This window comes from Crocuta crocuta, unplaced genomic scaffold (genome assembly GCF_008692635.1).
Source record: "Crocuta crocuta isolate KB4526 unplaced genomic scaffold, BGI_CrCroc_1.0 scaffold70, whole genome shotgun sequence".
NCBI lineage: Eukaryota > Metazoa > Chordata > Mammalia > Carnivora > Hyaenidae > Crocuta > Crocuta crocuta.
Window position 1 is genome coordinate 12,363,686 of NW_027528417.1, and position 19,541 is coordinate 12,383,226.

A 19,541-nucleotide genomic window follows, 5' to 3' on the forward strand; every position below is an offset into this window, starting at 1 on the left:
AGGACTCTCTCCGAGTGTCACCACAAGGCACTGGCCGATCAAGGTCTTCCTATTCCAGATGTTGTGGTCTTTCACTAGTCTTCAAGGCCTCAACCTCTGGATGGCCTAAAATTATTAGAAGATATCCAAGAGTGTACGTGTGTATTTGGGTTTATTCAATCCATATAATCTGGATGTTTATCAAGTTTGAAACCTGTGTCTTCTTTCTTGGAACAGTAGAGAACCACTGCACTAGGTCTTGGTTAATTTCTAGTCAGTCGTTGTTCAGTGATGCACTCTGCTCGAGACAAAAATACAACACTCTGAGCATTCTAAAGATGCACACGATCATTTTTTTTCTGCTCTGTTGAGACTTAATGTCTAATCTCAACAGGGTAAAGTTATGGATATAATTAACTGTAAAAAAAACAGTGCTAAGAAGATTTAGAGAAGTGAAATAGAGCACATTCTTTGAGGGAATAGAGGTCTTCATGGAGGCAGTGGCGGTTAATTTGATCCTGAAAGATAGACGGACAAAATATACAATATAAAACAAAAATATATAGCCTAGAGTCATAGACTACCCGAGTAAGGTGCCTTTTGTCCTTGAGTGTCCTTATGCAGTGGGAAGTTCAATTTCAACTGTTTTTGATGGCAGAGTCCCTTCAGGAGTGAATGTGGAGGGGGCAGAAGTTCATGGATTGTCAATGGGGAAAAAATCATCACCCAAGATAGATCGAGACTTAAGAGAGGGTAAGTATCTGTGTGCTTTTCCTTACAGCAGTGGGGCAAGGAGGAGATGGGACTTGTCTAGTTCTTACTTAAATTAAGGAAGAGCCCACTCTCTCTAGGAAGTAAAGAACAGGATTAAACTAGGATATTTATAAAATTCTGAAAGCAAGACTTAAAAACAAAAATGTCTCAGGTCTGTGTATCATTGCCTTTGGTTTTCAATAAAAGTGCTTCCAAGGTCATTCCCTCATGTGTTTCCCACAGGAATCCTGTGAGCTAGGCAGGGACTGAATGATCATTGTGATCCTCAGTTAAGTGCCTGAGGCTTGGAGTGTTCACAGGGCTTCCTTTTGTCATGCAGGGAGTGAGTGCTGGACAGTCCAGAATAGACTGCATCAGAGGAACTTGAAGAGACAGGTCACATGGATATTTCATGAGTTAACCTAAGATGTTTGAGGCACATATATCTGAGCAGGGCTCTGAGTGATAAGTAGAATCTAGTGAACTGACAGAGGTGTGGAAGGAGCCGTTCTACTGGATAAAACAAGTGGAACAAAGGCACAGAGACGGAGAGAGCAGAACATCATACGCCTGTTTATATCAGTTCAAAATTAGTGGAAACATATATAGAGTGTTGTCAAAAGTAGTTTATAAATAGAGCTACACACTGTTATAATAGTAAGTTATTGGCCACAGTGGTACTCAGTAGTGATCCTTAACAATTATTATGATAGCTATGTATTTTAGAATTTTTCAAACAATTTTACACACAATTCATTTGAATATTGGAAGCATTCGATGTGAGACAAGTGTCCCCATTTCACAGGCAAGAAAACTGAGGCTCACTGAGTTACGGTGACTCACCCGATGTTTTGACAGCTCTTAATGGGTTGAGCAGGCATTCAAACCCAGGCATTTGAATCCAAACCCTATTTTCTCTTCCTCACCTAGAGATGGAACATAGAAGTGTTTAGACATCCAACGTGTATCCTTTATTGATTAAATACATGCAAGATAAGAAGTCTTTCAAAACGTGCGTTGAGAAGTACAGTTCTCCTTTCCCCAACAAGAGTGTGTCAGCACATTCCTCTAGCTGATTTGAACATTTCTTGCTCTCGCCAGCTCTCACATTTCCCAGCCCTTTCCTTTCTTAGCTTCCAAGTCAGTTTGAGGCAGTAAACAGGATATAATATGCTCATCTAATCTGACCTAGACCTCAGTTTGCAGCCACAAAGTCCAAGCTGTTTTACGAATGCCAGAGAATTTCATGATCAGCCAGAGTTCACATTGCATTTTAGGCTGAGAACTCACCCAGGAAGTACATGCCAATAAGCCAGCACTTTGCTGTGGATGTTTGGGAACCTCCAGGACAGTTGCCAAGCTTCAAAGCATTTTTTTTTCCTGCTACCAGGGACTGTGACGTCCAGCACCTAACTAGGAAGGCTGGTATGAAGAGTAGAGTGGGAGACTGTACAGGATGGAGAGAGACCATTATTGGCTGGGCTACCAAGTTCTATCCTAGAGTTTGCTTAGTTGAATGGGCTACCGCATCTTAGGATGTTTTCTGGAAAACCACTGGAAAGCCTTCTGTGTAATCGCTAGAGATCGAAATAGTTTCTAAATTAAGAACAGAGGAAGACAGAGGCAAAGTTCCCAACCAAAAAAACATTTGCATATCTTAGTCTGGCTGAAAGATGTCAGGGGGCGAGAAAGGAAGCATGCTTCACAGAGTAGAATACATTTCAGCTCTTCTCATCTTCCACAAAGCCATCATCATCTCCTCTGGTTACCTAACAGTATTTGATAGTATTCATATCGGACGGCTCTTCAGCACTGCAGGAGTGACCCAAGGCTACATTCCAGCCAGGGCTATATCTCAGAGTGACGCCAGTCCGTGGGACAGGCCTATCATCTCACTAGAACCATCTGTCACTTATCCATTCTCCTTTCAATACCAGTCTCCAAAGGTCTTGCTCCATAATATTCCCAGTCAGTATAGTAGAAATAACACTGAACTAAGGGTGTCTGCTTTGCTCAGTTGATTAAGCGTCCGACTGCAGCTCAGCTCATGATCTCACGGTTCATGGGTTTGGGCCTTGGCATCAGGCTCTGTGCTGACAGCTCAAGGCCTGGAGCCTGCTTGGAATTCTACACCCATCTCTCTCTGCCCCTGCCCTGCTCACGCTCTGTCTCTCTCTCAAAATAAATAAAATAAACATTTTGGGGCGCCTGAGTGGCTCAGTTGGTTGAGCATCTGACTTCAGCTCAGGTCACGATGTCATTGCTCGTGGGTTTAAGCCCTGCAATGGGCTTTGCGCTGACAGCTCAGAGACTGGAGCCTGCTTCAGATTCTGTGTATCTCTCTCTCTCTCTGCCCCTCCCCTGCTCACCCTCTCTCTTTCTCTTTCTCTCAAAAATAAACATTAAAAAACTAAAAAAAAAAAAAAAAAAAAAAAAAAAAAAAAACAAAAAAAAAAAAAAAAAAAAAAGGAAATGACACTGAACTTGGAATCAGGAGTCCCAACTTTCCAGGATTGGTTAGTCTGACGTGCTGTGCCGTGATGGATAACCAGAGACGTGATCTCTCTGGGCTCTCTGACCCTCAGCTGTGAAAGACACGTAGCAACTTTTTGCAGAGGACCGATGTGAAATGTCTTTTGTAAACCGTAGAGGGCTGTGCTCACATAAAGGCTTGTTACTCAGCACATCCCCGTTGTGACTTGTAGGATGTTGTAATATTTATGGCCAAATGCTTCTTCTTGCCATGTGAGCCACAGGCAGTGAGCACAAAGGAGTATTTTCCTAGATAATCCCTCATTATTGCAATTGGAGAGTCAGAGCCAGGCACATACTTTATGAATGAGAGAAGAATTAAGTTGTTTAACTAAATCTCCTTGAGCTGTGGTTAAGTGTTGGCCGAAGCCATCAAATCAGGCCCCAGGAACCACAACCTATTGGACTACATTTTTATTTTTATTTCAGTGTTTTCCTCTGTCTGGTGTGCTACTAGGCATTTGTAGGCTGCTAGATGTGCATTTTTGGATGGCAGGGTTTGCTTTGACTTTTTTTTTTTTTCTTTTGGTTAGTAGTTGGGTAGTTCGTTGTTTTTCTTCTACATGAGTGTGTAGGAAAGCTCTGTATAAAACCCTCTGCTTCGTGGTGATTCTGTTAATTACATGAAAGGCAGATTTCTAGAACACATTCTGCCTGAACCTGTTAGTGTGTAGGGAGTTAGACTCCATGCTGAATTCTGTCTCTTCATCTGAGTTTTGTGTGTTCTGTATGGCATGCCTGGGGAAATTGTTGATATCTCAGTAACACTTTTTAAAATATACTCCTTTATGCTTATTAAGTTGCCTCAGTCAGAACGTGACATAATATACCAGGCATATTTGCCAATAGTACTATAATAATCAATATAATAATACCAAATACTTACACGGTGCTTGAGAACGGTGAGCATTTTTCTAAATGTTTTAGTTTTAGTAACTGTTAAAGCCATATTTGAAAATAAGGTAATTATATATAAAGTAATACACTCTCAATATAGAAAAGGAAAAATGTATGACAAAGTACAAAGCACTGAGTTCACCAAACCCTTAGTCTGTCATCCATTTTTATTTGAGTTTTATATTAGAAAATGCTTTTCAGCGAACCTACAAGTAAGTATCTTGTCTTGCTTGTTGATAGAACAACTCTTTAACAGTTTTTCTAAGTGGGAGTGGAATATCTGGTTTATTTCTCCAAATATTTGAGAAACTGCCTCAATTTGGCTATGAATGTTAATCAGGTATAGAGATTAGAGAAGCTTTTCCCAAACAACCTATGTTTTATGTTAAGAGGTTCTGTCGGGGAGAGGGAGAGTCTACTGGTTTTTACTGCCCCAGGAAAAAAAAATAACACAAATGTAACAACTTATAATAACATCCATCCACTATCCCACAGTTCCCACAGTTTCTAGGGTCAGGAATTTGGGGATAGCCTAGCTGGGTCCCTTGCTTCATCATCTGTCGTAGGTTTCCATCAAGTAGTTGATCAGAGCTCGGGTCTCTTCTAAGGCTTCACTGGGGAATGATCTTCCAAGCTCAGATGATAGAATTTGGTTCCTAAAGTCTTAGTGGATAGCGGTCTGCAGTTCCTAGTTGATTGTTGGCTGGAGGATGCCTCATTCCTTGCCATGTGAGTTTGTCTAATGCGGCCACATGCTTCATCAGACTGCAAGTGGAGAAAGCAATAAACTGAGTCTGCTAGCAAGATAGAAATTGCATTCTCATGTAATGCAATAACAGAAGTGACATTCCATCACCTTTGCCACATTCTGTTAACCTGGTTAGAAGCAAGTTCAAGGCCCCACCCACACTTGAGGAAAGCAAATCATGCAAACCCATGAATCCCAGGAGGCAGTGATCATTAGTAGGCCATCGTAGAGTCACTCTGCCATAGGAGGGAAGGAAGGAAGGAAGGAAGGAAGGAAAATAGAGAAGGAAAGAAGGAAAATAGAGAAGGAAAGAAGGGGGGAAGGGAGGGAAGGAAGAAGGGAGGGAAGGGCTAAGATTAAGGGTTAGAACTGCTTCATATTATTTCAATACTCAGGATATTCATAATGCCTGTGTAGATACTAAAAGTCCTAAGAACTCCTCTTAAATTTTATGTAACCTAGCACTTCCAAAACACATTTGATTAAGAAACTCATCATCAAAAACTTTCTGCGAAATAAAGCCTGAGAAACACTGAATTGTGTATGTATGTCTATTTTTTTTATTCACCGAAAAGATTGGTACTGAAACTATAACTTGTGGTTATATTCCTGGAACCCAAGAAATTCTGTATGTATAAGTTTTGATGACAATTAAAAAAGTAAGAGGGGCAACTAGTGGGTCATGTAAATAACCACTTCATAGTCAAGTACTACCCTGAGATTTCATACCGCAGTGGGTGCAGCTACTATCACAGAGGCACCAGTTAGTAATACTTCATTGTTTGAAGACGGACGGGAAATGAAGTACAAGAAACTGGTAAGTAATGTATTAGGACCAGGTTAAGGCCCAAATTCATCATGGAACACTACAATTTCATAGTAATTTCAAGAGAGAAAAGTTGCAGTGGAATGAGTCATTACACACCCAAAATACTATGAAGAATGCTGGCTAAGAAGATTCTGGGCCAGATCAGTTAGTAGAATATTCACATGGAATGTAGCTTTCTGGTTTCTGCAAAATAACATTAACCATCTCATTAAGGTGGTTAACTTGAGTGTAGTTGGTTTTATGGTCTTGCTTTTATTTAATCTTGTCAATCAGTTTTGATATTTGAGTTATTGGAACCTTTAGAGATAAATATAGCCCTCATAGTTCTATAATATTGCAACCATAGAAGTAAAATTGTGGCAAAGTCATGTGTCAGCCCTGCCACTCCTTAGGGAATACTTCTTTTCCCAGATTACCATATATTACTGAAGATAGGGAAACATGGTCTCTTCACGAATTATGGGCTGTGGGAACTCTTTCATCCTAACTAGACTGATGAAATTGGTGTTTTCCCTACTTTGACTAATTTGTTTTCAGGAAAATTTGAAACATATTTGCTTCCCCTAATTCGTTTTCAAGAACTAGAGTAGGCAGAAACTTCGACTGATTTCTTCATTCTCCAACTGGTGTGTTTTAGGCTGGTGTGTTTGTGACCATTGCTTCTTGGGGGAAGAGAGAAGCCGTGCCCTCTCTGTGCTTCCATCCAGGGTGAACTGGTGTTCATGACAGCACATGTCAGGTTCCTCTGGAATCTTATAGAGCGCAAAACCCTGTTTTTCTTTTCTGTTCAGTTTTCTGGTTCAAGACGGCTGTCCTCTGTTACATCTGAAGAGCTCCTCACCAGTGGAGGCTTTGTCCTTCAGTCCTACTGTCTGGGAGGAAAGGGCTTTGTCAGGTCTAGATTTCGTACATGACCCCCTAAAACATGCCCTTTGAGCATTACGATCTGAAAAGCCTATATGGGCTAATTTCATAAAGCTGTGGGCTCTATTCAGGGAAAGAGCAGGTACCTATAGGAAATCTTCCTGTGCAAAGAAAATGATATAAAGATTTGCCCAGAGGACAGAGAAAAGTAAGTGTTCTAAAAACAATATCATGTAGAGTCAGTTAGATGGTGGGAAGAAGACTGGGAAGGGGTTGGCTGGCTTGGGTGTGACTGTCCTGAGTCATGCATTTACCAGCTGAGTTCTGTAGTGAAGGCATTTCTCCACATACCAGTGAGACTGAGGTGTGTACCTCATGTGCGGGTGCACAAACATGGCATCAAGTAATTGCCTACGATGTTTTTACAGAATTAGGAACCAAGGGTTGTGGAGAACGATGGGTGCTGTTGCCCAGAGATTTCTGGAAGGTCTTCTCAGAGCAGAATCCTGTGAGATTCAGAGTCTGCATTACAGGGTCACCACTGGAATCTGATGAAAAGATGGTTTATCAAGCTCCAAACACTATCAAATGTGTTAATATTATTGTGATGTCATGGAGAAGCCTGGTAGCCAGACGTCTATCTTTTTTTCTTGTATCCATTTTGAACTCGTCAAGCTTCTGATTTGTCTTTGCCTTCTTAAGCATTCATGGGCAAACTGAGTCTCGTGAATTGCACATTGAAGACTGTTGGGTGTTCTGCGCTTCCCCCCTTGGGAACAGAGGTAACAGAGAAGACAATGTGTTCTGTTCCTTCAGGCGGCCCTCTGCTCTATGAGAACATCACGTTTGTCTATAACTCGGCGCAGCTGAATGGGACTCAGCGGGTTCTCCTGGATAACGTCCTGTCGGAAGAACAGTGCCGGGAACTCCACAGCGTGGCCAGCGTGAGCACCCAGGGGGGAGGGGAGCCTGGCTGTGCTGGCCTGATGTGAGCCCTGGTCCTCGTTTCACTTGGAGTCAGGGAACCAGACCTGAAGTGTCACTTTCCATAGGACAGGGACATTGACTGTGGGAGGATTTTAATATCCTTGTTTGGAATTATTTTGTCTAGATCTGGACACTACTAGTAGATCTGGAGTAGTTAGTGGCTTCATACCTAGAACAAGAGCCATTCAGCACATGCCCCAGCTACTATATAAAGTCATTGGGAGAATCTCCTTATTTTAATCAATAATAAACAAATATATTAATCATTTATATTCTACCTATTTCTACAAAAAGTGATGTTTTATAAGGAAAATGTAGAGTTAAGTTTAAACAAAAATATCTCTTTTGATCAGAAGAATTAATGATGCCATCATCCTGGTACAGAATAGGGATGGTTCTGGGGCACCTGGGTGGCTCAGTCAGTTAAGCGTCCGACTTCAGCTCAGGTCATGATCTCATGGTTCGTGGGTTCGAGCCCCGTGTTGGGCTCTGTGCTGACAGCCAGCTCAGAGCCTGGAGCCTGTTTCAGATTCTGTATCTCCCTCTCTCTCTGACCCTCCCCTGCTCACGCTGTCTCTCTTTCTCTCTCTCTCAAAAATAAATAAAACCTAAAAATTTTTTTTAACAAAATAGGGATGATTCTGAGTATTGACTTTGGTCCTTAGCTTCCTGGCAGTCAAGGCAAAAAGGGAGACCTGAAGAATTCATAGTTGTGATTATTAAAGCATCTTCTTTTATTTTGCTTCCAGGGAATCATGCTCGTTGGTGATGGATACAGAGGAAAAACTTCACCCCATACACCCAATGAAAAGTTTGAAGGTGCCACTGTCCTGAAAGCACTCAAGGTACAGTCATAGCTTCTCTTTGTATTGGGGTTCCTAAGTGTCAACCCAAAGCCTTCTGTGTATGGCAGATAATGGAAAAAAAAGTTGAGAATGTAGACCTATCAGGACAGATGAAAGGAGCAAGTATGAAATTTCACTCCATTGTTTTAAATCATTCCTTGATTCCTCCATATAGCCATCAATTTTCAAACTTTATATCTCATCAATTTGCAACTGACAAGTAATATACACCCCCCCGTCTTCAAGGAACCCCTGGGCCAGTGGTGAAATCATACTGAACCACGTAACTATCCTGTACCACAACAAGTGTTGTTGAGGAGAGAGAGGAAAGTTCTCTAAAGGAGAGAGGAAGAAGAGATTCGCTTTCAGTGTTCCCTCTGTGATTAGGAAGGATGACTTTCAATGGTTCATTTTACTGACCAAAATCCACAAGCATGTAATTGTATTCCCACTAGTCAAGGCAGACATGACCCTCCTTATATTGCCTTCCTGAAACCTGGTGTCTGTTTTTTCTCAAGCCTTCCAATCAGCCCCGTGCTATCTAGTGCTCTTCTTTTTCCTCAGTTTGGTTATGAAGGCCGAGTCCCACTGAAGAGTGCCCGTCTGTTTTATGACATCAGCGAGAAGGCTCGGAAGATTGTAGAATCCTATTTCATGCTGAACTCAACGCTGTATTTTTCCTATACACACATGGTCTGCCGAACAGCCCTGTCTGGTAAGATTCCAGGGTGTGAACTTGTTCCCTCTTACCCACAGTGAAATGAGGAAGAGAACAATGTAACACAAAGCTCTGTTGCATTTTAGACTAACGGTTTAGCGAAGTTCCAAATTCCTAAAACAGAAGAACCTTGCTAACTCTTATTTTTTCCTTCCCTCGTTTACACCTTTTTGGTCACTTAAAATTCCAGAAGGCCATCGCTCTGCCTATCTTTCCTTTCAAATCCATTTAAGCAAGTAGCTTATAGTCACAGAGAAATACTTTTTCTGCATTAGGTTTTTCCTTCCAGGGAGACAGGAACCTGGAAATTACAGTCTCCCTTCACATCCAAAAGCACTAAGTGGAAGCATGGAAGATGAAGGGATCGTTGGAAGATATGTTCTCGAAAAGGCAGAGGCCACCTCACTCCCTGCTGTCATATTTCTTCCCTAGATCTTTTCCTCCACACCTTCCTGGGTAGGAGGGGAGAGGAGGGGAGGGACAGTGCCATCGGAGTAGACTTTGACACGTGAACTTTCAGCTGAATCTTTTTTTTTTTTTTTTACATTTTCATTTCACCCCTCTCCTTTTCCTGCCCTACATGAAGTATAACCCATGGAATGCAAGGAATTTCTATTATGTATGTTTATGTCAGGAAACCTTTATAGCAGAAGAGGCAGATGTGACTTGCCCGTGGTTTTACATCAAGTTTGCAACAAACCAGGACCAGTCTCTTGACTGCTATTTGGCTCTTTCATCTCTTTGGGTCTACTTATGTCTCCCAAAAGGACCAGCGGTGGGAGAAGACAGTCAGGTTGTGAAATTGGCTGCTGGAGGTCACTGCTGCCCTGTCATTCTCACCTGCTCCCTTTTCTGGCAGGCCAACAAGAGAGAAGAACTGACCTGAGTCATCCCATCCATGCTGACAATTGCCTGTTGGATCCTGAGGCCAATGAGTGCTGGAAGGAGCCCCCTGCCTACACATTCCGGGACTACAGGTACAACCAGCACAGGCTTCCGAAGCAAGCTTCTGCCCAGCAGTTATCAAAAACCCATGGACACACGGGGCGCCTGGGTGGCTCAGTCGGTTAAGTGTCTGACTTCAGCTCAGGTCATGATCTCGCCGTTCGTGGGTTCGAGCCCCACGTCGGGCTCTGTGCTGACAGCTCACAGCCTGGAGCCTGTTTCAGACCCTGTGTCTCCCTCTTTCTCTGACCCTCCCCTGCTCATGCTGTCTCTCTCTCTCTCTCAGAAATAAATAAAAACATTAAAAAAAAAAAACATGGACACTAGAAAACTGATCTGTTTTGCTTGTCATCATTATTCATCTCTACAAAGCAGAGATTCTCAAATAAGCTCCCAAAGCAGCTGCCACAACCAGGAAATGACGTGATCATCTCATTTAAAAAAAAAATTTAAGTTTATTTTTGAAAGAGAGAGAAACAGAATGAGTAGGGAAGAGACACACACACACAGAGAGAGAGAGAGAGAGAGAGAGAGAGAATTTGAAGCAGGCCCCAGGCTCTGACTGTCAGCACAGAGCCCCACGTGGGGTCAAATTCATGATCCATGAGATCATCACCTGAGCCAAAGTTGGAGGCCCAACCTACTGAGCCACCCAGGCACCCCAGTCATTCTCATATTTTTATCATAAAATCTCAAGCACAATTTGTTGCATCTTAGTCCACAAAGTGCTCATTTTGTTTTAATATAAAAACTAAAAGGTTTTTTTTTTGATCATTTTGCTTTCACTGAAACGTATTCCTTGCGGTATGCGTATCTCAATCTGAAAAGACAAGAATATGGTGTTTCAGTGCACAAAGGGATCTTATAATGCCACTTACCTGTGTCAGCCTTTTATACATGAGACACTGGAAAGTCAGAGGGAGAAATGGGATGATATGTAAGTATGTAAAGAGAAGAGTCAGGAGTTGTAGCCTCCAGGTATATAGTAGGATGTTTATTATCATTGCAGTGGGCTCCATACAAAAAACCTTTCTTGATCACCCCCTATCTTTAAGGCAAGACTACACCTCTTGGAGCTCTCTAGTTACTTACAGGGAAAATGCATCCTTTAGAGTTACAAGCACAAAAGGGAAGAAGAGAGTTGTAAGCAGTGTGGGCAGGTGCAAAGGGGTAGATTAAATATCATTAGGTTTTCTTGGGAAAAAGTGAAATGTGCATTGAAGTTTGAAATAGAATTAAAATTTTAGCATAGGTGGAACAAATAAATACTTTGAAGGTAGGACCCAAACTGTATCTGACCTTACTTTTACTCTTTAGGGTTAGGAAAGTCGGTTATTTCAATATCTAGTTCAAAGGAAACTTACCAATTGGGCTAGTCAGTTTATAGCCATTCTTCAGTATTCTGTGATGATGTCATTGTAAGCATAGAATAGTATAAATGGTTTTCTCTTTTTTCCTTACAGTGCTCTCCTGTATATGAATGATGACTTTGAAGGAGGGGAATTCATATTCACTGAGATGGATGCCAAGACTGTGACTGTAAGTAACCCTATACAGGCAAATTTATGTAGCATTTATCTCAAACTTGCCATTTTTCAAGGACTCCCAGACTATTGGATTTCAAATAGCTGAGCTTGAGAATTCAAGAGGTATAGAGGGGCCCCCAAAATGTATCCCTCATAAAATATTAGAAATGGAATCACCAATAAAATCTCCTAGTCCACTTCACAGATGGATAATTTGAAGAATATAAATATGAAAGATTTGCTCATGACCACATAGCTGGTTAGTGTTAGACTTAGAACCAGAACTTAGGTCTTCCGATTCTTTGTCTTCATCAGTAGTCTGATGGAAGCATAAAAATACCTATTTCTAAGTCATCCCTGCCTAGGACTAGAGAAATCATTCTACAGAATAGTTTTCAGGCAACCTGGTGTTCTATACGCTTGGATTGAGCATTGGGCAATAGACCCTAGGTATCAATATTATATATATATATATATGTGTGTGTGTATATATATGATTGATATATGATTGACTGTAAGTAAACCTATCTGAAAAATTGTGTGTGTGTGTGTGTGTGTGTGTGTTCATACACACACATTTTGGATGAGATTCTAAGCACATCTTCATAGGTAAAAATCAACATTTAATTCCAACCACTGTCTTTCTAAGCAAACCAATATTTTGGAAAACCAGTCGACTGACTTAATAAGCCATATAGCCAGCAACCTTTAGACTTTAAGCCAAAGCACGTACACCATGGTAGGAAAACAGGTTTTCCAATTGAGGAGATCATTGAATTGTTCATAGATTATGAGATACATCTTTCCTCCACACAAAATCTAAGTAGTTGAGGTGTGTATCTGACAGAGGATTTTGCATTATTCAAGCTATTTCCACAACTTTTTCTGAATTTTATGTTTTTCCTCTCCTATTTTGTATCCTTTACTCAATAGCAAAACATCCATATATCATTCATGGCATACTACTGGGGTATAAGCAGCTGAGATAAAACAAAAATCTATACTACTGGATTTAAAGGGAGGCCCTATGGAGATTCTGGTTAAAGCTGTACAGAAACATTGGAATAATTAATAAAAAAATTTCATACAATTTCATGCAATGATGTATATCTAAAAGGTTATCATGACTCACACTTTTTTTTTTTTTTGTAAAAGCTTAAGTATCAACAGAGTATTTTAATGCTTCATGATCTGGGAAATTAAGTCAAGATCGATGATCTGGGTTGTTTATAATCCTGGCACAGAATTATGTATATATGTTTTGAAAAGCCTCTGTGCACAAAGCATTTGATTTCTGAGCTCTGCTAACACTAAAATTTTTAAATGCTTGCATCTCACACAGTTGGAAAGAAAATCAGAAAGGTGGTTGAAAAGATTTCTTTGCTTCTCCTCCATCTAGTGGCCATATTTGGGAATGCTCAATATCTGAAATTACGTAAGTGATGCCTGGACTACCATGTAAGAATCAGTAACTCATTAATTACTAAATGCAGGGTTTACTGTAAGTCTGCCTTTTAAAGATGTGAAAGCAGATAATACCAGATAATACTGCTGTTTCATGTAGCTATACTTCCAAGAGAATGGTGTGAATGTTTTAAAAAATACTGAATCTAACCATCACCACTACCTCAAAAAAGTAAAAGAAAAATCTATTTATTTTTTTAAATTTTGAACATTTATTTATTTTTGAAAGACAGAGAGACAGAGAAAGAGCAGGGGAAGAGCAGACAGAGAGGGAGACACAGAATCTGAAGCAGCCCCCAGGCTCTGAGCTGTCAGCACAGAGCCTGACATGGGGCTCGAACTCACTAGCTGTGAGATCATGACCTGAACCGACGTCGGATGCTTAACCGACTGAGCCACCCAGGCGCCCCAAGAAAAATTGATTTAAACAATGTTTTGATTCAAAAGCTCTAAGTTGACAGATTCATTTTCAGAGATTAACTCTACTTCAGATTAACACACGGTAAAATTTTTAGGGCATTTTGTAAGTAATTAAAATTCTTAGCTAATCAGACCTAATAAAGAGAAATGGACAGTTTTACTTTTCATTTCTTTTACTCTGAAGGGACAAATGAAGCAGAGAAGTGGCCCAAATTGGGGCTATATAAGGTAGCAAAGTCTTCTAAGTTTTTACTTTGGAGAAATCTGGGAATTGCATAATTAACTAAATGGTAGCTAAAGATGTACATTTACAAGCACAGCGCAAAGGCTTCTCTGACTTTTAATCATCAGCTAGATGGAAAGCAAAAGAAAATTTCCTTTATCCTACTTGGAAGATACGTGGATTATTTCCAACAGCAGTGTATTTGTGAAACATGAGTATTTTGGGATTTGGGTTTCTTTGCAAGTTTGGAAGAGATGAAATTTAATAAGTTCTATTTACTTGGTGAAAAGTTAAATTTAATACGGAACTTTGTTCCAAAAGTATGTTTACAATCATCTAAATTGCAGAACATATTTTCCTGTAGTAGTAATGTCATAAATGAAGATTGTTTATTCCTTTTACATGGCTGATGTCTAACCAGTGACACTCCCCACTTGATAAGATTAGTCACAGAGATTTCTGGGAGCCTACACACCTATAATCAATACCAACTGTGCCAGGCAGCTGATAGCTTCTTTTCCTAAACTTTCCCAAGTTCTTCATGTATAAAAGTACTTTCAATTCATTGAGTTGCATCAGGGAGAAAGAATCAAGTTGTCCCCACACACTTTCTTTAATATTGTATGTAAACTTATTGCTGACACTTGATAATCACACAGAAGCGATGGCAACCTTGTGTGGTTGGGTGAATCCTTACCAGTGCCAGGGAGTAAGCCTCTCAGGAAACTGGAAACTAGATCTCAAAGCGGTGTGTATACAAAGGCTTTCCGACTCTACTTCATATGTTTCAAGTATCTTTTACGTTGCTGTTTCTATGTGGAAATATCCAACACATTCTTTCTCCAGAAAAATGAAATCAGATTGATACCAAGGGCACCAATAGCTAGCAAACTATCTAGATTTACCTCAGAAAAGTCACCTTGCTAATGCTGCATAAAAAATCAACTCTCCCCAGCAAAGACAAATCCCTCCTCAATTACTGTGAATAGAAGAGTAACCAGAAACTGACTGCTTTTCCCTGCTCTCCCCTTTAACACACACACACACACACACACACACACACACACGTCTCTGACTTTCTGACTCCTCAATCCACCTCCCTCCACCTTTCCATGTGTAGGTTACAGTCTACGGGTACCTATGTTAGGTAGTATCCAAGGGCTTCAGGAAATTTTCTAGATGTTCCTCCTGAAGCTGGCAGTGAAAAGACATAGCCTCCCATTTTGAGGTGCAGGAAACCAAAGATTCTTCTAATGGACATGTATTAATCCAAGTCAATTCAGGAAATAACTAGTTAAAATGAGCCCCTCTTATTAAATAGTAGAATGGTGCCTTTTTTCCTTTTCCTTTCCTTTTCTTTTTCTTTTTTTTTTTTTTAAATGTTTTTATTTATTTTTGAGAGGGAGGGAAGGGCAGAGAGAGAGGGAGATGCAGAATCTGAAGCAGCCTCCAGGCTTTGAGCTGTCAGCACAGAGGCTGATGTGGGGCTCAGACTTGTGAACCATGAGATCATGACGTGAGCCCAAGTCAGACGCTAACTGACTGAGCCACCTAGGCACCCCTACTTTACTTTTCTAGGGTGTACAATGGAATGAGTAATGTTCCTGTGTTTCTCAAGAAAGTAAGATGAATTCTACTGACATCAGACACTTCTTAAAATGCAGAAGCTAGGCCTCTCATATTCTGTTGGTTAAGTTCACTCAATTTGGAGAGCCTGCTTATTTTCTCTAACACCCGGGCTCCCCCAGAAGTGCCTCTTTTCTCTCTACCCTCTTCTAATTACTCATTAGTGAACACTCTGACCTGAGCGATGCACAAATTTGGAAAGATGGTGTCGGTCATTTCAGAGCCCTGGAGGCCATGGAATAGGTCGCCTCAAGGGGTAGAGTGTTCTCATCAGTAGAGGTATTAAAGCATCTGCTGAGGACCATTGGACAGGCATTTTGCAATGGTAATTAAAGCCTCATGTGAAATTAGACTTGACTTTTACAAATCTTTGTATTATGAAAAGTTCACAAGTGTACAGTTAAGGACAGAGGAGGAGTGCACCCATCGAGCGACCACCAAGATCAATAGTAAACATTTACCAGCATTTTGGGCATCCCCTTGATTTGTTTTTGTTATCCCACAAGTAAGAAATGGACATCTACCTTATGCCAGATGCTGTGCTAGCTCTCAAGGCAGGGGAGGGAATTAAAAAAGCCCTTGTCTCCATGGAGTTTGCCAGCCATAATACAGCATGTATTGAACAGTCACTTGTGTGCCATGGACTATGCCAGCCATTTTACCTGAGTGACTTTATAACTGAATTAGATATTACTTTGAACTTATCTTCGTTTTACTGTTGAGGAAAGTGAACCAGCCCATGTCTAGTTCAACCCCAGGGTTCCATTATTCTTTGATTCAAAACTTGACCTGAATAATCCCATAGATGGATAGAGAAAAGGGTCATAGAATTCTCACGATACAGAATTGAGAGTCTACTTTTGACTTGCCTACTCAGGCCTCTATCAAACCGAAATGTGGGCGCATGATCAGCTTCTCTTCTGGGGGAGAGAACCCGCATGGAGTGAAGGCCGTCACCAAGGGCCAGAGGTGTGCTGTGGCTCTGTGGTTTACCTTGGACCCACTTTACAGAGAATTGGTGAGTATGTGACCCACTCAGAAGACCAGTTAGGTGCCCAAAAGGCCTGCTTCCTGAATTGTTTTATCTGAAGAGTCCTTTAATTCTTCCATATTCTTTAGGGATCTCAGAGATCAAAAAAATCAACAAATCAATCCCATCAAACTATTACAGAGTCCTGTATTTCTGGTTTCCACCACTGGTTCTGTTTTCCAAGCAAAGTCGAATTTCCCTGTTTGATCCATGATGAAGCAATTACACGTCTGATGCCTGTAGTGTGAGTCTGAGAGAAAGAAGAGGGGCTTGCAAGGCATTTCTTGATCAGTTGGGTTCTAATAAGTGAATGTTTGTGGAAATAGACATCAGAGTGATAGCTTGCAGTCTCTAGTTAGTCTTAAGCTTAGTTACAAACCGTGGCATCAGGAGAAATGAACCACTTTCTGCTGGGCACCAGGAAGACTGATTTGTTTTCTCAAAAAATCATTAAAAAGAGCACTAAATAATTTATGAGACACGTGTAGAAGAGGATGTGTAAACCTGGAGGTTTATTATTATTTACTATTGACTTAAACATTACATAGTAAAATATCCCTACTTTGGAAGTAGACACAATCTGAATAAGGAATTAGGATCCCATCCTTCTGGATGCCCCTGACCAGAGGTAATAGTCTCTGTCTGTGAGGCTGCAGAGGAATGAGACCAATGGGTAATGGCCGTTGGGAGGGAAATGTTGGCACAACATAGGAATGACTTTCAAATCGTCCAACCGTTTGGTGGAGTCGCACGCCTCGGAAGTACCGAGCTCCTTGTCACTAACTGGCTCCAGCCCAAGCCTTGGCAACAGCTTGGCATGGGATGCTGAAACTGAACAGAAATGTCATGGTCTTCAGCTCCCTCCAGGCCCGAGTATTGACAAGCTATGAAATTCTAGCCTTTAAAAAGGCATTCTATCCAACTTTTTCTTTAGATACTTTACTTGAAATTAATTCCTCTGTATGAGACACACTTTTTACCCATCAGATCTGACTCACACAGTTTTTAGGCCACATTCTGTGAGCATTCTTTCACATACTTCGTTTACAGAAGGTCTACTTTGTGCCTGGGAAACTCTGCTAAGAGTCCTGGGGGTACAAGGGTGACAGAATATAGTCCGTGACCGTGAGGAGCTTGGAGAGGTCAACAAGCAAGTAAATCGAAGAAGCCGTGTGGGTTTTGTAGGGGGCATCAGGAAGCCTGCTGCTGACTGAGATGATAGCCATTAGCCAGGCACTGGAGAGCGGTCCTGACCGAGTGGGGGGCAGAGCACATCGTTCCGAAGACTCCAGAGGGACACTGAGCAGTCTCCCTCAGCTGTGATTCTTTTGTTTTCTTGTGCTTCTCATCTCTAANTTGTTGGAACATCACCACAGTCTTTCTCTCCTTAGTGTTCAACTCAACAGACATTGAGTCAGTTTCATTACTGAGTATCCCAGCTCTCTCTTCTAAGATATTTTCTATCAAAATAAACTAATACAAAGTAAATTCTCTTGGGGCGCCTGGGTGGCTTAGTCGGTTAAGCGTCCGACTTTCGCTNTTCCTAATCCAGTGTCAGGAACTGTCTCCGGAACCCGGGCAATAGCGGCATCTAGTGGTCACAGGAGAGAATGACCAGAACCTCTTGAGCAACTACTAGAAAATTTAGCAGAGGGGATTCTCAGACTCTGCTCTGCACCTTAACCACCCAGAGAGTTTCACAAACTACTGGCACCTATCTGCCTTCCATCCTCAGACATTCTGGCATAACTGATACGGAGTGTGACCCGGATGTGGGGAGCTTTAAACTCCCCTGTTGATTTCTAACATGCAACAGGAGAGTCCTGAGAAGGTGCCTCTTCTCAGATTGAATCCCCGAGCAAGAAAAGCCTATGAAGGGCTCATCAGAGCTTGCAGGTTTCAGCACTTGCTCTAGGTTGTTTTAAAGGTCTCAGTGCTCAAGGAGTAGTTAGCATCATAAATTCTTAAGGATGTACAGAATCAGAAGCTGCAGGTCCCTGTACATGGAGTTCCAGCTCACGAACTTCTTTCCTTTCAGGAGAGACTTGATTTGAGATGTCTCTTGTGGCCGTCTCTGAGGCAGTCAGATTTGAGAGTGTGTATCTGTTTTGTACCGATACAGTTTGCTAAGCAGCAAGTTATTGTTCCCACGTTCATGCAGTTGGGCTCAGGCATCTTGGCAGGACTTTAGCTCTCTGTTATTAGGATATTTGGTCCTTTGGGTTGACTTTATGTAAGCATCGTTTTCAGTTAGGAGGCCTGGAGTGAAACAAGGGCTTTGTTTTCAAGTCACAAGATAGCTTTCCCACAGCTTGCTGCACGAGGCGTCGCACTAGGGAACAGTAGTAGGCAGCATGGACTATAAGACATACTCCTATTTTCAAGGAGCTGGAGGTCAAAATGGAGACTTAGTGCAAGAGCTAAAGTAATTAAAATACCAGGGAAAGTTCAGTAAGAGTTATTAGGGGCAATTGCCCGTGTTAGGGGATATAAAGAGGAAACCAGAAAAGCTTCATGGAGGAGATGGCATTTAGCACGCAGCTTAGGGGGACAGAGAGAAGGCCATTCATCCACTTCCGTATTTATTGATCAACCAAAATGGAGCCCTTGCCAAATGTCAGTGGGCTTTCTGGACACCTGATATGTAGCGGTGACCAAAAAAGACAAGCTGTCCTGCTTTTATGGCACTTAGCTTCTAGTGGAAAAAGAAAGTAAGTAAAAGAAGAAATAATTGAGAGATTTCCAGATGGTGAGAAATGATGTGTGGAAAAGGGAGCAGGGTAACTGATTTGAGAGTAGAGGGGAGGTGACAAATGGTGAGGTCTCTCCAGACAAGTGACGTGTGAGTTGGCACCTGAATGACAGGAAGAGCCCAACTGGGGTAAAGGTCATGGGAAGAGTATTCCAGGCAGAGAACAGGTTGCAAAGGCCCCGAGATCAGAGGTGGTGTGCAGTGATTAGCACAGCAAGAAATCAGAGTGGCCAGCACATGGTGGGCAAATGCAAGATGGACAGTGGTCTGAAAAGGGGACCCAGAAGAGGAGGAGTCAGACATGACAAACTAATTAAGAATCATGAATTCCATTGTAGCTGGGGCAGGGAAGCCATGTGCCCTCTCCTGCTCTCTGCCACACGCCCCCCCCCCCCCCACCCCC

At 41.6% G+C, this 19,541-nt stretch overlaps 1 protein-coding gene across 2 annotated transcripts in view; it reads left to right on the plus strand.

Moving 5' to 3' along the window:
* The window catches only part of P3H2 (prolyl 3-hydroxylase 2), a 150,905-nt gene that overhangs the window by 128,369 nt on the left and 2,995 nt on the right, over nt 1–19,541 (plus strand). For both annotated transcript variants that reach the window (XM_077754381.1, XM_077754380.1), the window contains exons 8-14: nt 638–732; nt 7,419–7,546; nt 8,339–8,434; nt 8,999–9,149; nt 10,012–10,129; nt 11,561–11,636; nt 16,234–16,374. In XM_077754381.1, coding sequence (XP_077610507.1) covers nt 638–732; nt 7,419–7,546; nt 8,339–8,434; nt 8,999–9,149; nt 10,012–10,129; nt 11,561–11,636; nt 16,234–16,374 — 805 coding nt within the window. The remainder of the gene's footprint in view (nt 1–637; nt 733–7,418; nt 7,547–8,338; nt 8,435–8,998; nt 9,150–10,011; nt 10,130–11,560; nt 11,637–16,233; nt 16,375–19,541) is intronic.